Here is a 22,949-nt window from a genome sequence, read left to right on the forward strand (position 1 = left end):
TAGCTTTAGCCACGCCCCTCACACACACTAGCTTTAGCCACGCCCCTCACACGCACTAGCTTTAGCCACGCCCCTCACACGCACTAGCTTTAGCCACGCCCCTCACACACACTAGCTTTAGCCACGCCCCTCACACACACTAGCTTTAGCCACGCCCCTCACACACAATAGCTTTAGCCACACCCCTCACAAACACTAGCTTTTGCCACGCCCCTCACACACAATAGCTTTAGCCACACCCCTCACACACAATAGCTTTAGCCACACCCCTCACAAACACTAGCTTTTGCCACGCCCCTCACAAACACTAGCTTTAGCCACGCCCCTCACACACACTAGCTTTAGCCACGCCCCTCACACCCACTAGCTTTAGCCATGCCCCTCATACGCACTAGCTGTAGCCACGCCCCTCACACGCACTAGCTTTAGCCACGCCCCTCACACACACTAGCTTTAGCCACGCCCCTCACACACACTAGCTTTAGCCACGCCCCTCACACACACTAGCTTTAGCCACGCCCCTCACACACAATAGCTTTAGCCACACCCCTCACAAACACTAGCTTTTGCCACGCCCCTCACACACAATAGCTTTAGCCACACCCCTCACACACAATAGCTTTAGCCACACCCCTCACAAACACTAGCTTTTGCCACGCCCCTCACAAACACTAGCTTTAGCCACGCCCCTCACACACACTAGCTTTAGCCACGCCCCTCACACCCACTAGCTTTAGCCATGCCCCTCATACGCACTAGCTGTAGCCACGCCCCTCACACGCACTAGCTTTAGCCACGCCCCTCACACACACTAGTTTTAGCCACGCCCCTCACACACACACTGGAATTACTAAACGTCTTTCTGTGACTCTGACCTCAGGAGGATTTAGGTCAGATTTATGAAGGAAACATGAGTTTAGTTTGTGACGTCAGAGTCTCAGTTGTAGGGTGTAGTTCCTGACCTGGACAGCAGGAGTCAGTGTAGAGATACTCCAGGAAGGACAGGAAAGTGTCCGAGGAGACGCCGTGAATCGGGACGACGCGGCTGCGAGCTTCGGCGTATTTTCCACTGAACATGGCCGCCATGACATCACAGCGAGCGACGAGAACGGCCCTGTGCGCCGGGAGCACGCTGCCTGCAGGGGGCGCAAGAGCGAGCGCAGACACAAGTGAGGAGTTTGACTGGCTTTTATGATGTTCTAGTTTTGCCTTTATTTGGTGGATAAATGTAGAGTAAATATAAATGATATCGATGACATCACACTGAGACGTCCAAAGCTTGGCACAATTTATAACAAACACATTTTTGTCTTTGAACATTATTTCAACAGCAGTGGGTTGTTTGGTCACATAATCATTTCTGAGTTAAACAAAGCACTTCAGACTGTTTCTGACATCCAAGTATTTGGGCCTCAGAACTACTGCAGGACGCAGTAAATGGATACTTGTGGAGCACACTTCCACTGCAGGGAACAGGCCATCAGGACCTCCTGATAAAGGCCGCGGACATCGTGATGCGACGCCCGGATAAACTGCCTTTCTGTGGATTCTTCTACATTTTGGATGGAATTTATTGTAATTTCTCCCTTTTTCTTCAACTTTTCCTCACAAATTTCAGCAAACTTGATATTTGTGTCAGTCCAAACTGCACTACTGCTGTGTGAGTGTTACTGTAGTATTGCAGGATTTGCAGTATTGATAGTACTTTTACCTTGAACCATGAAGATGACGTCTGAGTAAAGAGGAGAGTTGAAGAGGTTCACCAGAGTCTGAGGTCCAAGCTGAGCCACACGAGCGCTGGGCGTGTCCCGCTGAGCCTGAGGAGGTAACACACATACGTAACACACATGTAACACACAAGTGTAACACACACGTGTAACACACACATTTAACACACGTGTAACACACACATGTAACACACACGTGTAACACACAGGTGTAACACACACGTGTAACACACACGTGTAACACACACATGTAACGTACGTGTAACACACACATGTAACACAGACGTGTAACACACACGTGTAACACACACGTGTAACACACGTGTAACACACACGTGTAACACACACGTGTAACACACACATGTAACACACACACACACACACACATGTAACACACACACACATGTAACATACACATGTAACACACACGTGTAACACACACATGTAACGTACGTGTAACACACACATGTAACACACACACACACACATGTAACACACAAACACATGTAACACACACACACATGTAACACACACGTGTAACACACACATGTAACGTACGTGTAACACACACATGTAACACACACACACACACATGTAACACACAAACACATGTAACACACACACACATGTAACACACACGTGTAACACACACGTGTAACACACACACACACACACACACACATGTAACACACACACACACATGTAACACACACATGTAACACACACGTGTAACACACACATGTAACGTACGTGTAACACACACATGTAACACACACACACACACACATGTAACACACAAACACATGTAACACACACACACATGTAACACACACGTGTAACACACACGTGTAACACACACATGTAACGTACGTGTAACACACACATGTAACACACACACACACACATGTAACACACAAACACATGTAACACACAAACACATGTAACACACACACACATGTAACACACACATGTAACACACACGTGTAACACACACATGTAACAAACACATGTAACAAACACATGTTACACACGTGTAACACACACGTGTAACACACATGTAACACACACGTGTAACACATACGTGTAACAAACACGTGTAACAAACACGTGTAACAAACACGTGTAACAAACACGTGTAACACACACGTGTAACACACACGGGTAACACACACGTAACACATACGTGTAACACACACGTGTAACATACACGTGTAACATACAAGTGTAACACACACGTGTAACACACACGTGTAACACACATGTAACACACACATGTAACACACACGTGTTACACGCGTGTAACACAAGCGTGTAACACAAACATGTAACACACGCGTGTAACACACATGTGTTACACACACGTGTAACACACACGTGTTACACACACATGTAACACACACATTTAACAAACACATGTGTAAAACACACATGTAACACACATGTAACACACACATGTAACACAAATAACACACACATGTAACACACACATGTAACACACACATGTGTAACACACACCTGTGTAACACACACATGTGTAACACAAGTAGCACACATGTAACACACACGTAACACACGTGTAACACATACATACACACACGTGTAACACATACTCGTTTAACACACACATACACGTGTAACACATACACACACACACGTGTAACACATACACACACACACACACGTGTAACACATACACACACGTGTAACACATACACACACACACACACACGTGTAGTACATACACACACACACACACACACGTGTAACACACACACACACGTATAACACACACACACACACACACGTGTAACACACACACGCGTGTAACACACACACACGTGTAACACACACACAAACACACACACACGTGTAACACACACACACACACACGTGTAACACACACACAAACACACACACACGTGTAACACACACACACACGTGTAACACACACACACACACACACACGTGTAACACATACACACACACACACACACACAAACACAAACACACATGTGTAACACACACACACACACACAAACACAAACACACATGTGTAACACACACACACACAAACAAACACACACGTGTAACACACACACACACACACACACACATACACGTGTAACACACACACATACACGTGTGACACCAGGCTTAGATAGGTCTTTGGTCATGGTTTTGTCCCTTTGGCAGTGCTGAATGTGACCTCAGCCTGAGAGCAGAGAACGTAGAGGAGCAGAGAACGGTCAGAACACAGAGGTCAGAAGGTCAGAGTTTACCCGGTCTCGTCCCAGCAGAGATCTGATTCTCTCCAGAAGTTGAACCACAGCCAGAGGGTTCTTCAGCTTCTCCTCCAGTGCCTCCTGCAGGTGATCCCACTCCCATGCACCTGAAACACAGCAACGTGAGGGAGGACCACATGGTCCAGACCTGGTTTAGACCTGGTTTAGTCTTGTTTTAGTCCTGGTTTAGTCCTGGTTTAGTCCTGGGTTAGTCCTGGTTTAGACCTGGTTTAGACCTGGTTTGGACCTGGTTTAGTCCTGGTTTAGACCTGGTTTAGACCTGGTTTAGTCCTGGTTTAGTCCTGGTTTAGACCTGGTTTAGACCTGGTTTAGTCCTGGTTTAGACCTGGTTTAGACCTGGTTTAGTCCTGGTTTAGACCTGGTTTAGACCTGGTTTAGACCTGGTTTAGTCCTGGTTTAGACCTGGTTTAGTCCTGGTTTAGACATTGTTTAGACCTGGTTTGGACCTGGTTTAGTCCTGGTTTAGTCCTGGTTTAGACCTGGTTTAGACCTGGTTTAGACCTGGTTTAGACCTGGTTTAGTCCTGGTTTAGTCCTGGTTTAGACCTGGTTTAGACCTGGTTTAGTCCTGGTTTAGACCTGGTTTAGTCCTGGTTTAGTCCTGGTTTAGACCTGGTTTAGTCCTGGTTTAGTCCTGGTTTAGTCCTGGTTTAGTCCTGGTTTAGTCCTGGTTTAGACCTGGTTTAGACCTGGTTTAGACCTGGTTTAGACCTGGTTTGGACCTGGTTTAGACCTGGTTTAGTCCTGGTTTAGTCCTGGTTTAGTCCTGGTTTAGACCTGGTTTAGACCTGGTTTAGACCTGGTTTGGACCTGGTTTAGACATGGTTTAGACATGGTTTAGACATGGTTTAGACCTGGTTTAGACCTGGTTTAGACCTGGTTTAGACCTGGTTTAGTCCTGGTTTAGTCCTGGTTTAGACCTGGTTTAGACCTGGTTTAGTCCTGGTTTAGTCCTGGTTTAGTCCTGGTTTAGTCCTGGTTTAGACCTGGTTTAGTCCTGGTTTAGACCTGGTTTAGACCTGGTTTAGACCTGGTTTAGACCTGGTTTAGACCTGGTTTAGACCTGGTTTAGTCCTGGTTTAGTCCTGGTTTAGACATGGTTTAGACATGGTTTAGACATGGTTTAGACCTGGTTTAGTCCTGGTTTAGACCTGGTTTAGACCTGGTTTAGACCTGGTTTAGACCTGGTTTAGACCTGGTTTAGTCCTGGTTTAGTCCTGGTTTAGACCTGGTTTAGACCTGGTTAAGTCCTGGTTTAGACCTGGTTTAGACCTGGTTTAGACCTGGTTTGGACCTGGTTTAGACCTGGTTTGGACCTGGTTTAGTCCTGGTTTAGTCCTGGTTTAGTCCTGGTTTAGTCCTGGTTTAGTCCTGGTTTAGACCTGGTTTAGACCTGGTTTAGACCTGGTTTAGACCTGGTTTAGACATGGTTTGGACCTGGTTTGGACCTGGTTTAGTCCTGGTTTAGTCCTGGTTTAGTCCTGGTTTAGTCCTGGTTTAGACCTGGTTTAGACCTGGTTTAGACCTGGTTTAGACCTGGTTTAGACCTGGTTTAGACCTGGTTTAGACATGGTTTAGACATGGTTTAGACATGGTTTAGACCTGGTTTAGACCTGGTTTGGACCTGGTTTGGACTGGTTTAGTCCTGGTTTGGACCTGGTTTGGACCTGGTTTAGTCCTGGTTTAGTCCTGGTTTAGACCTGGTTAAGTCCTGGTTAAGTCCTGGTTTAGTCCTGGTTTAGTCCTGGTTTAGTCCTGGTTTAGTCCTGGTTTAGACCTGGTTTAGTCCTGGTTTAGACCTGGTTTAGACCTGGTTTAGTCCTGGTTTAGTCCTGGTTTAGTCCTGGTTTAGACCTGGTTTAGTCCTGGTTTAGACCTGGTTTAGACCTGGTTTAGACCTGGTTTAGTCCTGGTTTAGTCCTGGTTTAGACCTGGTTTAGACCTGGTTAAGTCCTGGTTTAGTCCTGGTTTAGACATGGTTTAGACCTGGTTTAGTCCTGGTTTAGACCTGGTTTAGACCTGGTTTAGACCTGGTTTAGACCTGGTTTAGTCCTGGTTTAGTCCTGGTTAAGTCCTGGTTTAGACCTGGTTAAGTCCTGGTTTAGACCTGGTTAAGTCCTGGTTTAGACCTGGTTTAGACCTGGTTTAGACATGGTTTGGACCTGGTTTAGACCTGGTTTGGACCTGGTTTAGTCCTGGTTTAGTCCTGGTTTAGTCCTGGTTTAGTCCTGGTTTAGACCTGGTTTAGACCTGGTTTAGACATGGTTTAGACATGGTTTAGACATGGTTTGGACCTGGTTTGGACCTGGTTTAGTCCTGGTTTAGTCCTGGTTTAGTCCTGGTTTAGACCTGGTTTAGACCTGGTTTAGACCTGGTTTAGACCTGGTTTAGACCTGGTTTAGACCTGGTTTAGACCTGGTTTAGACCTGGTTTAGACATGGTTTAGACATGGTTTAGACATGGTTTAGACATGGTTTAGACCTGGTTTGGACCTGGTTTGGACCTGGTTTGGACTGGTTTAGTCCTGGTTTGGACCTGGTTTGGACCTGGTTTAGTCCTGGTTTAGTCCTGGTTTAGACCTGGTTAAGTCCTGGTTAAGTCCTGGTTTAGTCCTGGTTTAGTCCTGGTTTAGTCCTGGTTTAGTCCTGGTTTAGTCCTGGTTTAGACCTGGTTTAGACCTGGTTTAGTCCTGGTTTAGTCCTGGTTTAGTCCTGGTTTAGACCTGGTTTAGTCCTGGTTTAGACCTGGTTTAGACCTGGTTTAGACCTGGTTTAGTCCTGGTTTAGTCCTGGTTTAGACCTGGTTTAGACCTGGTTAAGTCCTGGTTTAGTCCTGGTTTAGTCCTGGTTTAGTCCTGGTTTAGACCTGGTTTAGTCCTGGTTTAGACCTGGTTTAGACCTGGTTTAGTCCTGGTTTAGTCCTGGTTTAGTCCTGGTTTAGTCCTGGTTTAGACCTGGTTTAGTCCTGGTTTAGACCTGGTTTAGTCCTGGTTTAGTCCTGGTTTAGACCTGGTTAAGTCCTGGTTAAGTCCTGGTTTAGACCTGGTTTAGTCCTGGTTTAGTCCTGGTTTAGACCTGGTTTAGTCCTGGTTTAGACCTGGTTAAGTCCTGGTTAAGTCCTGGTTTAGTCCTGGTTTAGTCCTGGTTTAGACCTGGTTAAGTCCTGGTTAAGTCCTGGTTTAGTCCTGGTTTAGTCCTGGTTTAGTCCTGGTTTAGTCCTGGTTTATACCTGGTTAAGTCCTGGTTAAGTCCTGGTTTAGACCTGGTTTAGTCCTGGTTTAGACCTGGTTTAGTCCTGGTTTAGACCTGGTTAAGTCCTGGTTAAGTCCTGGTTTAGACCTGGTTTAGTCCTGGTTTAGTCCTGGTTTAGACCTGGTTTAGTCCTGGTTTAGACCTGGTTTAGTCCTGGTTTAGTCCTGGTTTAGACCTGGTTAAGTCCTGGTTTAGACCTGGTTTAGTCCTGGTTTAGACCTGGTTTAGTCCTGGTTTAGTCCTGGTTTAGTCCTGGTTTAGACCTGGTTAAGTCCTGGTTTAGACCTGGTTTAGTCCTGGTTTAGTCCTGGTTTAGACCTGGTTAAGTCCTGGTTTAGACCTGGTTTAGACCTGGTTTAGTCCTGGTTTAGTCCTGGTTTAGTCCTGGTTAAGTCCTGGTTTAGTCCTGGTTTAGTCCTGGTTTAGTCCTGGTTTAGTCCTGGTTAAGTCCTGGTTAAGTCCTGGTTTAGACCTGGTTTAGACCTGGTTTAGACCTGGTTTAGACCTGGTTTAGACCTGGTTTAGTCCTGGTTTAGTCCTGGTTTAGACCTGGTTAAGTCCTGGTTAAGTCCTGGTTAAGACCTGGTTAAGTCCTGGTTTAGTCCTGGTTTAGACCTGGTTTAGACCTGGTTTAGACCTGGTTTAGTCCTGGTTTAGTCCTGGTTTAGACCTGGTTTAGTCCTGGTTTAGACCTGGTTTAGTCCTGGTTTAGACCTGGTTTAGACCTGGTTAAGTCCTGGTTTAGACCTGGTTTAGACCTGGTTTAGACCTGGTTTAGACCTGGTTTAGACCTGGTTTAGTCCTGGTTTAGACCTGGTTTAGTCCTGGTTTAGACCTGGTTTAGACCTGGTTTAGACCTGGTTTAGACCTGGTTAAGTCCTGGTTTAGACCTGGTTTAGACCTGGTTTAGACCTGGTTTAGACCTGGTTTAGACCTGGTTTAGTCCTGGTTTAGACCTGGTTTAGTCCTGGTTTAGTCCTGGTTTAGACCTGGTTTAGACCTGGTTAAGTCCTGGTTTAGACCTGGTTTAGACCTGGTTTAGTCCTGGTTTAGACCTGGTTTAGTCCTGCTTTAGACCTGGTTTAGACCTGGTTTAGTCCTGGTTTAGACCTGGTTTAGTCCTGGTTAAGTCCTGGTTTAGACCTGGTTTAGTCCTGGTTTAGACCTGGTTTAGACCTGGTTTAGTCCTGGTTTAGACCTGGTTTAGACCTGGTTTAGTCCTGGTTTAGACCTGGTTTAGTCCTGGTTTAGTCCTGGTTTAGACCTGGTTTAGACCTGGTTTAGTCCTGGTTTAGACCTGGTTTAGTCCTGGTTTAGTCCTGGTTTAGACCTGGTTTAGTCCTGGTTTAGACCTGGTTTAGTCCTGGTTTAGTCCTGGTTTAGTCCTGGTTTAGACCTGGTTTAGACCTGGTTTAGACCTGGTTTAGACCTGGTTTAGTCCTGGTTTACCTCTGTAGATGAACATGAGCGTCTCCCACAGACACAGGCACAGCAGTGGGTCCTTGACCACGAGCCTGGACAGTCGTGCGGTCAGATGGCTGCTGAGGAGAGCGTCCGTCTGCCTCGGGGGCAGGTCCTCCACGATGGCGGCCTCACAGGATATGAGCGAGTGGGGCCCGGGGTCCCGCTCTCTGCACACGCACCGCGACTGGGGCCGCTCCCTGGGGGCGGAGCCAGAGCCTTTTATCCCATTATAGAATTAAACTGTTGTGATTTTGTTCTTTGACGATGGAAATAAAGTGTCAATAGTGAAAAATAAACATCCAGATGAACCAAACAGAGGCTTAAATGTGTTTATTACAAGTGAAAGAACCAGTTTGTCTTTAAAGGAAATAATATAGACCAGGCATGTCCAAACTACGGCCCGGGGGCCAAATGCGGCCCGCAGACCAATTTTTGTTGGCCCTCCGGCTTCCTGCTAAGTTGGTCCAAACAACAAAAAGTAGTACTTTTTACTATAAAATTGGAAGAATTCAGGCATTTTTATGTAATAACAACCTATTATTAATGTCCCAAGTATTATTAAAGGTGTGGACGCTCATCGAACAATGCCAAATGCAAAATCTTTCAGTATTCACTTTCAAATTCAACATTGTCAGGTTGTTTGTGGCCCTCTGCTCCATATAAGTTTCAAAATGTGGCCCTCGGTGAAAAAAGTTTGGACACCCCTGATATAGACAAAACCACATGATCTAGTGGAGCTTCACATGGAGATGGTTCTCCTGCCACAGCATGAACACACAGGGACCTTGTCTCTGGTCCCCTTGTCTCTGGTCCCCTGGTCCCTGGTCCCCTGGTCCCCTGGTCCCCTGGTCCCTGGTCCCTGGTCTCTGGTCCCCTTGTCTCTGGTCCCTGGTCCCCTGGTCCCCTGGTCCCCTGGTCCCCTGGTCCCCTGGTCCCCTGGTCCCCTGGTCCTCACCTGGTCTTGGGCCCCAGCAGCAGGGACCTGAAGTAGGGGCTGGCGGCGCAGAGGACGGCGGCGTGGCCCCAGCCGAGCTCTTGACCCGAGTCGGAGCTGAAGAAGGCCACGTCTGCAAACTGGACCCCTCGCTCCAGGAGCCACTGGAGGTCCTGACAGAAGGTCGACTCTTCCACACGGATCGGAGGCAGACGAGCTGAGGTCAGAGAGGTCAGAGGTCAGAGGTCAGAGGTCAGAGGTCTCTCTCTTGTTTGTTCACAGAATATTGATCGATTTAAAGAATAAACTCAGCCTTTTTCACGGCTCAGTGGCTCCAGGACCAACAGGGGCGTGGTCTCACCTGTGCTGAAGGGGCGTGGTCTCACCTGTGCTGAAGGGGAGTGGTCTCACCTGTGCTGAAGGGGCGTGGTCTCACCGGTGCTGAAGGGGCGTGGTCTCACCGGTGCTGAAGGGGCGTGGTCTCACTGGTGCTGAAGGGGCGTGGTCTCACCTGTGCTGAAGGGGCGTGGTCTCACCTGTGCTGAAGGGGGCGTGGTCTCACCGGTGCTGAAGGGGCGTGGTCTCACCTGTGCTGAAGGGGCGTGGTCTCACCTGTGCTGAAGGGGCGTGGTCTCACCTGTGCTGAAGGGGAGTGGTCTCACCTGTGCTGAACGGGCGTGGTCTCACCTGTGCTGAAGGGGCGTGGTCTCACCTGTGCTGAAGGGGCGTGGTCTCACCTGTGCTGAAGGGGAGTGGTCTCACCTGTGCTGAAGGGGAGTGGTCTCACCTGTGCTGAAGGGGCGTGGTCTCACCTGTGCTGAAGGGGCGTGGTCTCACCTGTGCTGAAGGGGCGTGGTCTCACCGGTGCTGAAGGGGAGTGGTCTCACCTGTGCTGAAGGGGAGTGGTCTCACCTGTGCTGAAGGGGCGTGGTCTCACCTGTGCTGAAGGGGAGTGGTCTCACCTGTGCTGAAGGGGAGTGGTCTCACCTGTGCTGAAGGGGCGTGGTCTCACCTGTGCTGAAGGGGCGTGGTCTCACCTGTGCTGAAGGGGCGTGGTCTCACCTGTGCTGAAGGGGCGTGGTCTCACCTGTGCTGAAGGGGCGTGGTCTCACCTGTGCTGAAGGGGAGTGGTCTCACCTGTGCTGAAGGGGCGTGGTCTCACCTGTGCTAAAGGGGCGTGGTCTCACCTGTGCTGAAGGGGCGTGGTCTCACCGGTGCTGAAGGGGAGTGGTCTCACCTGTGCTGAAGGGGAGTGGTCTCACCTGTGCTGAAGGGGCGTGGTCTCACCGGTGCTGAAGGGGCGTGGTCTCACCGGTGCTGAAGGGGAGTGGTCTCACCTGTGCTGAAGGGGAGTGGTCTCACCTGTGCTGAAGGGGCGTGGTCTCACCTGTGCTGAAGGGGCGTGGTCTCACCGGTGCTGAAGGGGAGTGGTCTCACCTGTGCTGAAGGGGCGTGGTCTCACCTGTGCTGAAGGGGCGTGGTCTCACCTGTGCTAAAGGGGCGTGGTCTCACCTGTGCTGAAGGGGCGTGGTCTCACCTGTGCTAAAGGGGCGTGGTCTCACCTGTGCTAAAGGGGCGTGGTCTCTCCTGTGCTAAAGGGGCGTGTCTCACCTGGTTGCTCGAGGTGCGGGGGTCGGAGGTCGTGCAGTTTGTTTCCTTTCCGTTTCTCGGGTCGATCTTTGGCTTTGTGTTTCAGACACTGGATCATGAAGTATTCCAGCTGAAAGTACAACAAAGTACAACAAATATTAGTCTGCATGTTCTCCCCGTGTCACTGTGTTCTCCGCCTCCCTCCATCCACATGTGTGTTTGTCTCTGTGTGACCCGTCCAGGGTGACTCCGCCTAAGGCCCAAAGTCACCCACGAGATAATGAATATTACAATTACTGCTGATACTATTAAATAAGCAGATTAAACATGAAAAGATACTTACACTTTGCTTCTTGTTAGCTATTAGCTAATATCACAATATTAAAAAGACGGCAGTGGATGAAGTAAAGTTCTAATACAGGAGCAAAATACTTAATTAAAAGTAAAACCACATAAAATTATCGATTTAAGAAAATATATTGAAATACAAATTCAGATTTGAAATGGAAGTTGATAAAGACTCAATAACTTCCTTTTCTGCTACGATGATGTATTTAAGGCTCATAATCACGGCTAATGCTAGCGACTTTACAGCTAACTCTTTTTGTGCCTCGCTCAGATCGAGCTCAGGAGGATTTAAACCATCACAGTGACTTTAATAATGCTGTGGGTCAAATGCAGAGGACAAATTGGACACATTTGTAGAAACAAATAAAGCGATGTCTCAATTTCACAGTTTTTATGAAGATCAGAAGAAGAGATGTTTCTATTTTTAGCAGCGTCGAGTTAAAAATAGAAAAACAAGGCGATGGTCAGTTCAGCAGCCAGACGGGTCAGAGAGACACTCCTCTGGTCAAACCTTTGTGTATCTGTACTTTACTGAAGTACATTTTACTGCACTGGCTTGAATCACTAACAGTTTTCATTATGTGTGTGAAATACTTCTACTTTTGTACTTCAATACTTTACTTTATTGCCCCTGTATCTGTACTTTTACTGAAGTAACACACGTGAGTACTTCCTCCACCTCTGCTCTGGCTGCAAACAGTGAGAAGTACATGTGAAGTTTGAAGTACTCACCACGCTGCCGAAGTAGCGCCCGACAAACACGTGGTTGAGGGACGGCAGCTCGAGGTACGTGGCCCCCAGCTCCCGAGACAAACCGAGGCCCTCCACGTGTGGGACGCAGTGTCTCCAATCTGAGGCGCAGAGAGGACAAGTACAGGGGGGCCCCTCGTCTGCAAGAGAGACTCAAGTACAACCAATACTACTACTACTACTTTAGTTTTCCTGCCATGCTTTCGGGTCAAACATGAGTCTAGTCATGTGGGTGTAATGCCTCATGCGTCCAGCAGGACTCATCCAAGAGTCATTCTCAATCTGGGGATCAGGACCGGGAACTCAAGACATTTATTCTATTCGGTGGTAAGCCCCGCCCACTGGGCGGGACCTCCTGATGAAAAGGTGTTATTGGTTTCACCAGAAACTAAACCTCTTTGTTTCCTCTCAGTCCTTTAATGGACCATCAGCCTCCTATTGTCCCTGTGGCTCTGTCTCCTCCTGTAACTGATGACATCAGAATGCTGTGGGCGTCGGCCTCTCCAGGGATTCATAATTCACTCATAAACAACAGGAATGTTGAATCTTAAACCATCGCGTCTCTTTAAAGGTGTTTCTACAGAATAATGTAGTTTATTCTGTCCAATGCAGTGAAGAAAGTTGTTTGCAATCTTTGTTCAAAAAGAAAGACCATCATTAAATAGAAACATTCCTGTTGTTTATGATGGAATTATGAATCCCTGGAGAGGCCGACGCCCACAGCATTCTGATGTCATCAGTGTTCTGTTACTAAATTAAAATGTCTGTGATTGTTTCAAGTTGCAAAACATTTAAAATCATGTTCAAATCAAATATAGTGTTTTTCATTTAAAAAATACTTTAAATACAGTGTCATAATTATAACTTTGGGAACTGCACAGGAGGAACCATAGTTCAGGGCGTGGTTCCACACGCTTCAGGTGAGGCTCATTAAAGTCTCTGAACACTTGACGAGGTTAAGCCCCTCCCACTTGAATGGCTTTGTTCATGATGATCATTATTATCGTTGGTGATTTTAACATCCATCAGACGGGAGTCATTCCACACTAACTTTAATGTATTTCAATTACTACTTACTGAAATACTACTTACTTAACATATTTTATAATCAATACTGTTTTGTTTCATCTTTATTACCAGAGGGTCAGGGATGTGAGGTCAGCAGATCCACGGGTCAGTGGGGGTCACTTTGGCCTCGTGGATGTGTTTCCTGCTTCACCGGTCTCATGAGAGGAACCGTCTCATGAGAGGAACTGTCTCTATTGTCTCATGAGAGGAACCGTCTCATGAGAGGAACTGTCTCTATTGTCTCATGAGAGGAACCGTCTCATGAGAGGAACTGTCTCTATTGTCTCATGAGAGGAACCGTCTCATGAGAGGAACTGTCTCTATTGTCTCATGAGAGGAACCGTCTCATGAGAGGAACTGTCTCTATTGTCTCATGAGCGGAACCGTCTCATGAGAGGAACTGTCTCTATTGTCTCATGAGAGGAACCGTCTCATGAGAGGAACTGTCTCTATTGTCTCATGAGAGGAACCGTCTCTATTGTCTCATGAGAGGAACCGTCTCATGAGAGGAACTGTCTCATGAGAGGAACTGTCTCTATTGTCTCATGAGAGGAACTGTCTCATGAGAGGAACTGTCTCTATTGTCTCATGAGAGGAACCGTCTCATGAGAGGAACTGTCTCTATTGTCTCATGAGAGGAACCGTCTCATGAGAGGAACTGTCTCTATTGTCTCATGAGAGGAACCGTCTCATGAGAGGAACTGTCTCTATTGTCTCATGAGAGGAACCGTCTCATGAGAGGAACTGTCTCTATTGTCTCATGAGAGGAACCGTCTCATGAGAGGAACTGTCTCTATTGTCTCATGAGCGGAACCGTCTCATGAGAGGAACTGTCTCTATTGTCTCATGAGAGGAACCGTCTCATGAGAGGAACTGTCTCTATTGTCTCATGAGAGGAACCGTCTCTATTGTCTCATGAGAGGAACCGTCTCATGAGAGGAACTGTCTCATGAGAGGAACTGTCTCTATTGTCTCATGAGAGGAACTGTCTCATGAGAGGAACTGTCTCTATTGTCTCATGAGAGGAACCGTCTCATGAGAGGAACCGTCTCTATTGTCTCATGAGAGGAACCGTCTCATGAGAGGAATTGTCTCTATTGTCTCATGAGAGGAACTGTCTCATGAGAGGAACTGTCTCTATTGTCTCATGAGAGGAACCGTCTCATGAGAGGAACTGTCTCTATTGTCTCATGAGAGGAACTGTCTCATGAGAGGAACCGTCTCTATTGTCTCATGAGAGGGACTGTCTCTATTGTCTCATGAGAGCAACTGTCTCATGAGAGGAACTGTCTCTATTGTCTCATGAGAGGAACTGTCTCTATTTTCTCATGAGAGGAACTGTCTCTATTGTCTCATGAGAGGAACCGTCTCATGAGAGGAACTGTCTCTATTGTCTCATGAGAGGAACTGTCTCATGAGAGGAACCGTCTCAATTGACTCATGAGAGGAACCGTCTCATGAGAGGAACCGTCTCTATTGTCTCATGAGAGAAACCGTCTCATGAGAGGAACTGTCTCTATTGTCTCATGAGAGGAACCGTCTCATGAGAGGAACTGTCTCTATTGTCTCATGAGAGGAACTGTCTCATGAGAGGAACCGTCTCAATTGTCTCATGAGAGGAACCGTCTCATGAGAGGAACCGTCTCTATTGTCTCATGAGAGGAACTGTCTCATGAGAGGAACTGTCTCTATTGTCTCATGAGAGGAACTGTCTCACGAGAGGAACTGTCTCTATTGTCTCATGAGAGGAACTGTCTCATGAGAGGAACTGTCTCTATTGTCTCATGAGAGGAACTGTCTCATGAGAGGAACTGTCTCTATTGTCTCATGAGAGGAACTGTCTCATGAGAGGAACTGTCTCTATTGTCTCATGAGAGGAACTGTCTCATGAGAGGAACTGTCTCTATTGTCTCATGAGAGGAACTGTCTCATGAGAGGAACTGTCTCTATTGTCTCATGAGAGGAACTGTCTCATGAGAGGAACTGTCTCTATTGTCTCATGAGAGGAACTGTCTCATGAGAGGAACTGTCTCTATTGTCTCATGAGAGGAACTGTCTCATGAGAGGAACTGTCTCACGAGAGGAACTGTCTCTATTGTCTCATGAGAGGAACTGTCTCATGAGAGGAACTGTCTCACGAGAGGAACTGTCTCACGAGATGAACTGTCTCTATTGTTGTTTTTATAGATTTTAATGGAAAATAATAATATGATCATAAATTATTACAAAAACAGACTTCACTTTTGTGCATTTTGACATTTCAAAACAGTTTGTTCAAACCCTGGAACACCAAACGCAGTGAGTATTGTTACACTGCAGTTGTAGTAAAAGTACACAGAGTAAACTCAATACTCGTGACTTATCGACTATAAAAACTCTGTATTTATATTTGTCTGAAGTTTGTCTGGATTAAACAGACTAAAACACATAAAGAGCATTTAGAACAAACACAGAGACATTATTGAATTTTATATATATATATATATATATATATATATATATATATATATATATATATATATATATATATATATATATATATTCTCCGTCACAGACTCACACCATGATCTGGTTTGACTTCGAACACTAAAATAACCCTCAGTTGCAGTAGTAGTATTTGCAGTAAAGATACGCACAGTAGTAGTAGTAATAGTACACACACTAGTAGTAGTAGTTCCTCTGGTTCTTACCGTTGAGCCGGGCCCCCACTGCCACCAGGATCACAGGGACCCCACAGTGTCGGATCAGGGGCCTCAGACGGGGCCCCAACACGGTGCGGAGCCACTGGAACGCCTGTTTGTCTGAGACCGAGTACTTCATCACCAGAACGTCCGCCTTCTCCACGGCTTTACGCACTGATGACCACTCACTGTCCAGCAGCTCCTGATGACCACAGAGGACACACAGAGTACTGCACCAGTACACAGAGGACACACAGAGTACTGCACCAGTACACAGAGGACACACGGAGGACACACAGAGGACACACAGAGTACTGCACCAGTACACAGAGGACACACAGAGTACTGCACCAGTACACAGAGGACACACAGAGTACTGCACCAGTACACAGAGGACACACAGAGTACTGCACCAGTACACAGAGGACACACAGAGTACTGCACCAGTACACAGAGGACACACAGAGTACTGCACCAGTACACAAAGGACACACAGAGTACTGCACCAGTACACAGAGGACACACAGAGTACTGCACCAGTACACAGAGGACACACAGAGGACACACAGAGTACTGCACCAGTACACAGAGGACACACAGAGTACTGCACCAGTACACAGAGGACACACAGAGGACACACAGAGTACTGCACCAGTACACAGAGGACACACAGAGTACTGCACCAGTACACAGAGGACACACAGAGGACACACAGAGTACTGCACCACTACACAGAGGACACACAGAGTACTGCACCAGTACACAGAGGACACACAGAGGACACACAGAGTACTGCACCAGTACACAGAGGACACACAGAGTACTGCACCAGTACACAGAGGACACACAGAGGACACACAGAGTACTGCACCACTACACAGAGGACACACAGAGTACTCCACCAGTACACAGAGGACACACAGAATACTGCACCAGTACACAGAGGACACACATAGTACTGCACCAGTACACACAGAGGACACACAGAGTACTGCACCAGTACACAGGACACACAGAGTACTGCACCAGTACACAGAGGACACGCAGAGTACTGCACCAGTACACAGAGGACACACAGAGTACTGCACCAGTACACAGAGGACACACAGAGTACTGCACCAGTACACAGAGGACACACAGAGGACACAAAGAGTACTGCACCAGTACACAGAGGACACACAGAGTACTGCACCAGTACAGAGACGACAAAGAGAGGACACACAGAGTACTGTACCAGTACACAGAGGACACACAGAGGACACAGAGTACTGCACCAGAACACAGAGGACACACAGAGGACACACAGAGTACTGCACCAGTACACAGAGGACACACAGAGTACTGCACCAGTACACAGAGGACAAACAGAGTACTGCACCAGTACACAGAGGACAAACAGAGTACTGCACCAGTACACAGAGGACACACAGAGTACTGCACCAGTACACAGAGGACACACAGAGTACTGCACCAGTACACACAGGACACGCAGAGTACTGCACCAGTACACAGAGGACTAAGACTCAAACTAAACCTGGTCTACAGCAGGACTACAGCAGGTCTACAGCAGGATTACAGCAGGACTACAGCAGGTCTACAGCAGGATTACAGCAGGACTACAGCAGGTCTACAGCAGGACTAGAGCAGGTCTACAGCAGGACTACAGCAGGTCTACAGCAGGTCTAAAGCAGGACTACAGCAGGTCTACAGCAGGACTAGAGCAGGTCTACAGCAGGACTACAGCAGGTCTACAGCAGGACTACAGCGGGTCTACAGCAGGACTACAGCAGGACTACAGCAGGTCTACAGCAGGATTACAGCAGGACTACAGCAGGTCTACAGCAGGACTAGAGCAGGTCTACAGCAGGACTACAGCAGGTCTACAGCAGGACTACAGCAGGACTACAGCAGGTCTACAGCAGGACTAGAGCAGGTCTACAGCAGGACTACAGCAGGTCTACAGCAGGACTACAGCGGGTCTACAGCAGGACTACAGCAGGACTACAGCAGGTCTACAGCAGGTCTACAGCAGGACTACAGCAGGTCTACAGCAGGACTAGAGCAGGTCTACAGCAGGACTACAGCAGGTCTACAGCAGGACTACAGCGGGTCTACAGCAGGACTAGAGCAGGTCTACAGCAGGACTACAGCAGGTCTACAGCAGGTCTACAGCAGGACTACAGCAGGACTAGAGCAGGTCTACAGCAGGACTACAGCAGGTCTACAGCAGGTCTACAGCAGGACTACAGTGGGTCTACAGCAGGACTAGAGCAGGTCTACAGCAGGTCTACAGCAGGACTACAGCAGGTCTACAGCAGGTCTACAGCAGGACTACATCAGGTCTACAGCAGGACTACAGCGGGTCTACAGCAGGACTACAGCAGATCTAAAGCAAGACTACAGCAGGACTACAGCAGGACTACAGCAGGTCTACAGCAGGACTAGAGCAGGTCTACAGCAGGACTTCAGCAGGACTTCAGCAGGTCTACAGCAGGACTACAGCAGGACTACAGCAGGACTAGAGCAGGTCTACAGCAGGACTACAGCAGGACTAGAGCAGGTCTACAGCAGGTCTAAAGCAGGACTACAGCAGGTCTAAAGCAGGACTACAGCAGGACTACAGCAGGCCTACAGCAGGTCTACAGCAGGACTACAGCAGGACTAGAGCAGGTCTACAGCAGGTCTAAAGCAGGACTCCAGCAGGTCTACAGCAGGTCTACAGCAGAACTACAGCAGGTCTACAGCAGGTCTACAGCAGGACTACAGCAGGACTACAGCAGGTCTACAGCAGGACTACAGCAGGTCTACAGCAGGACTACAGCAGGTCTAAAGCAGGACTACAGCAGGTCTACAGCAGGACTACAGCAGGTCTAAAGCAGGACTACAGCAGGTCTACAGCAGGACTACAGCAGGTCTACAGCAGGACTACAGCAGGACTACAGCAGGTCTACAGCAGGACTACAGCAGGACTAAAGCAGGGCTACAGCAGGTCTACAGCAGGACTAGAGCAGGTCTACAGCAGATTTACAGCAGGTCTAAAGCAGGACTACAGCAGGACTACAGCAGGACTAGAGCAGGTCTACAGCAGGACTACAGCAGGTCTAAAGCAGGACTAGAGCAGGACTACAGCAGGTCTACAGCAGGACTAGAGCAGGTCTACAGCAGATTTACAGCAGGTCTAAAGCAGGACTACAGCAGGACTACAGCAGGACTAGAGCAGGTCTACAGCAGGACTACAGCAGGACTACAGCAGGACTACAGCAGGACTAGAGCAGGACTACAGCAGGTCTACAGGAGGACTAGAGCAGGTCTACAGCAGGACTACAGCAGGTCTAAAGCAGGACTACAGCAGGTCTACAGCAGGTCTACAGCAGGACTACAGCAGGTCTACAGCAGGTCTACAGCAGGTCTACAGCAGGACTACAGCAGGTCTAAAGCAAGTCTACAGCAGGACTACAGCAGGACTAGAGCAGGTCTACAGCAGGTCTACAGCAGGACTTCAGCAGGACTACAGCAGGTCTACAGCAGGACTACAGCAGGTCTGAAGCAGGACTACAGCAGGTCTAAAGCAGGACTACAGCAGGACTACAGCAGGACTACAGCAGGTCTACAGCAGGACTAGAGCAGGTCTACAGCAGGTCTACAGCAGGACTTCAGCAGGACTACAGCAGGTCTACAGCAGGACTACAGCAGGTCTAAAGCAGGACTACAGCAGGTCTAAAGCAGGACTAGAGCAGGTCTACAGCAGGTCTACAGCAGGACTAGAGCAGGTCTACAGCAGGTCTACAGCAGGACTTCAGCAGGACTACAGCAGGTCTACAGCAGGACTAGAGCAGGTCTACAGCAGGTCTACAGCAGGACTTCAGCAGGACTACAGCAGGTCTACAGCAGGACTAGAGCAGGTCTAAAGCAGGACTACAGCAGGTCTACAGCAGGACTACAGCAGGTCTACAGCAGGTCTACAGCAGGTCTACAGCAGGACTACAGCAGGTCTACAGCAGGTCTAAAGCAGGACTACAGCAGGTCTAAAGCAGGACTACAGCAGGACTACAGCAGGTCTACAGCAGGACTACAGCAGGACTACAGCAGGTCTACAGCAGGTCTACAGCAGGTCTACAGCAGGACTACAGCAGGTCTACAGCAGGATTACAGCAGGACTACAGCAGGTCTACAGCAGGACTAGAGCAGGTCTACAGCAGGACTACAGCAGGTCTACAGCAGGACTACAGCAGGACTACAGCAGGTCTACAGCAGGACTAGAGCAGGTCTACAGCAGGACTACAGCAGGTCTACAGCAGGACTACAGCGGGTCTACAGCAGGACTACAGCGGGTCTACAGCAGGACTACAGCAGGACTACAGCAGGTCTACAGCAGGATTACAGCAGGACTACAGCAGGTCTACAGCAGGACTAGAGCAGGTCTACAGCAGGACTACAGCAGGTCTACAGCAGGACTACAGCAGGACTACAGCAGGTCTACAGCAGGACTAGAGCAGGTCTACAGCAGGACTACAGCAGGTCTACAGCAGGACTACAGCGGGTCTACAGCAGGACTACAGCAGGACTACAGCAGGTCTACAGCAGGACAACAGCAGGACTACAGCAGGTCTACAGCAGGACTAGAGCAGGTCTACAGCAGGACTACAGCAGGTCTACAGCAGGACTACAGCGGGTCTACAGCAGGACTAGAGCAGGTCTACAGCAGGACTACAGCAGGTCTACAGCAGGTCTACAGCAGGTCTACAGCAGGACTACAGTGGGTCTACAGCAGGACTAGAGCAGGTCTACAGCAGGACTACAGCAGGACTAGAGCAGGTCTACAGCAGGACTACAGCAGGTCTACAGCAGGTCTACAGCAGGACTACAGCAGGTCTACAGCAGGACTACAGCAGGACTAGAGCAGGTCTACAGCAGGACTACAGCAGGTCTACAGCAGGTCTACAGCAGGACTACAGTGGGTCTACAGCAGGACTAGAGCAGGTCTACAGCAGGTCTACAGCAGGACTACATCAGGTCTACAGCAGGACTACAGCGGGTCTACAGCAGGACTACAGCAGATCTAAAGCAAGACTACAGCAGGACTACAGCAGGACTACAGCAGGTCTACAGCAGGACTAGAGCAGGTCTACAGCAGGACTTCAGCAGGACTTCAGCAGGTCTACAGCAGGACTACAGGAGGACTAGAGCAGGTCTACAGCAGGTCTAAAGCAGGACTACAGCAGGTCTAAAGCAGGACTACAGCAGGACTACAGCAGGCCTACAGCAGGTCTACAGCAGGACTACAGCAGGACTAGAGCAGGTCTACAGCAGGTCTAAAGCAGGACTCCAGCAGGTCTACAGCAGAACTACAGCAGGTCTACAGCAGGTCTACAGCAGGACTACAGCAGGACTACAGCAGGTCTACAGCAGGACTACAGCAGGTCTACAGCAGGACTACAGCAGGTCTAAAGCAGGACTACAGCAGGTCTACAGCAGGACTACAGCAGGTCTAAAGCAGGACTACAGCAGGTCTACAGCAGGACTACAGCAGGTCTACAGCAGGACTACAGCAGGACTACAGCAGGTCTACAGCAGGACTACAGCAGGACTAAAGCAGGGCTACAGCAGGTCTACAGCAGGACTAGAGCAGGTCTACAGCAGATTTACAGCAGGTCTAAAGCAGGACTACAGCAGGACTACAGCAGGACTAGAGCAGGTCTACAGCAGGACTACAGCAGGTCTAAAGCAGGACTAGAGCAGGACTACAGCAGGTCTACAGCAGGACTAGAGCAGGTCTACAGCAGATTTACAGCAGGTCTAAAGCAGGACTACAGCAGGACTACAGCAGGACTAGAGCAGGTCTACAGCAGGACTACAGCAGGACTACAGCAGGACTAGAGCAGGACTACAGCAGGTCTACAGCAGGACTAGAGCAGGTCTACAGCAGGACTACAGCAGGTCTACAGCAGGACTACAGCAGGACTACAGCAGGTCTACAGCAGGACTAGAGCAGGTCTACAGCAGGACTACAGCAGGTCTACAGCAGGACTACAGCGGGTCTACAGCAGGACTACAGCAGGACTACAGCAGGTCTACAGCAGGACAACAGCAGGACTACAGCAGGTCTACAGCAGGACTAGAGCAGGTCTACAGCAGGACTACAGCAGGTCTACAGCAGGACTACAGCGGGTCTACAGCAGGACTAGAGCAGGTCTACAGCAGGACTACAGCAGGTCTACAGCAGGTCTACAGCAGGTCTACAGCAGGACTACAGTGGGTCTACAGCAGGACTAGAGCAGGTCTACAGCAGGTCTACAGCAGGACTACAGCAGGTCTACAGCAGGACTACAGCAGGACTAGAGCAGGTCTACAGCAGGACTACAGCAGGTCTACAGCAGGTCTACAGCAGGACTACAGTGGGTCTACAGCAGGACTAGAGCAGGTCTACAGCAGGTCTACAGCAGGACTACATCAGGTCTACAGCAGGACTACAGCGGGTCTACAGCAGGACTACAGCAGATCTAAAGCAAGACTACAGCAGGACTACAGCAGGACTACAGCAGGTCTACAGCAGGACTAGAGCAGGTCTACAGCAGGACTTCAGCAGGACTTCAGCAGGTCTACAGCAGGACTACAGGAGGACTAGAGCAGGTCTACAGCAGGTCTAAAGCAGGACTACAGCAGGTCTAAAGCAGGACTACAGCAGGACTACAGCAGGCCTACAGCAGGTCTACAGCAGGACTACAGCAGGACTAGAGCAGGTCTACAGCAGGTCTAAAGCAGGACTCCAGCAGGTCTACAGCAGAACTACAGCAGGTCTACAGCAGGTCTACAGCAGGACTACAGCAGGACTAC

General features: G+C 48.8%; 1 protein-coding gene across 1 annotated transcript in view; it reads right to left on the reverse strand.

Moving 5' to 3' along the window:
* Window positions 1-897: 897 nt before the first annotated feature.
* LOC140372411 (rho-related BTB domain-containing protein 3-like) overlaps window positions 898-22,949 on the reverse strand; it is a 28,877-nt gene continuing 6,825 nt past the window's right edge. The window contains exons 3-10 of the mRNA XM_072459507.1: window positions 16,125-16,317; window positions 12,349-12,467; window positions 11,290-11,398; window positions 9,700-9,895; window positions 8,730-8,941; window positions 4,007-4,116; window positions 1,712-1,817; window positions 898-1,136 (exon numbers count right to left, since the gene is read on the reverse strand). Of these exons, the coding sequence (XP_072315608.1) occupies window positions 898-1,136; window positions 1,712-1,817; window positions 4,007-4,116; window positions 8,730-8,941; window positions 9,700-9,895; window positions 11,290-11,398; window positions 12,349-12,467; window positions 16,125-16,317 (1,284 nt within the window). The remainder of the gene's footprint in view (window positions 1,137-1,711; window positions 1,818-4,006; window positions 4,117-8,729; window positions 8,942-9,699; window positions 9,896-11,289; window positions 11,399-12,348; window positions 12,468-16,124; window positions 16,318-22,949) is intronic.

The sequence above is a fragment of the Eucyclogobius newberryi genome, unplaced genomic scaffold (genome assembly GCF_026437365.1).
Source record: "Eucyclogobius newberryi isolate DKJ021-1_F unplaced genomic scaffold, fEucNew1.0.hap1 SCAF_23, whole genome shotgun sequence".
Classification (NCBI taxonomy): Eukaryota; Metazoa; Chordata; class Actinopteri; order Gobiiformes; family Gobiidae; genus Eucyclogobius; species Eucyclogobius newberryi.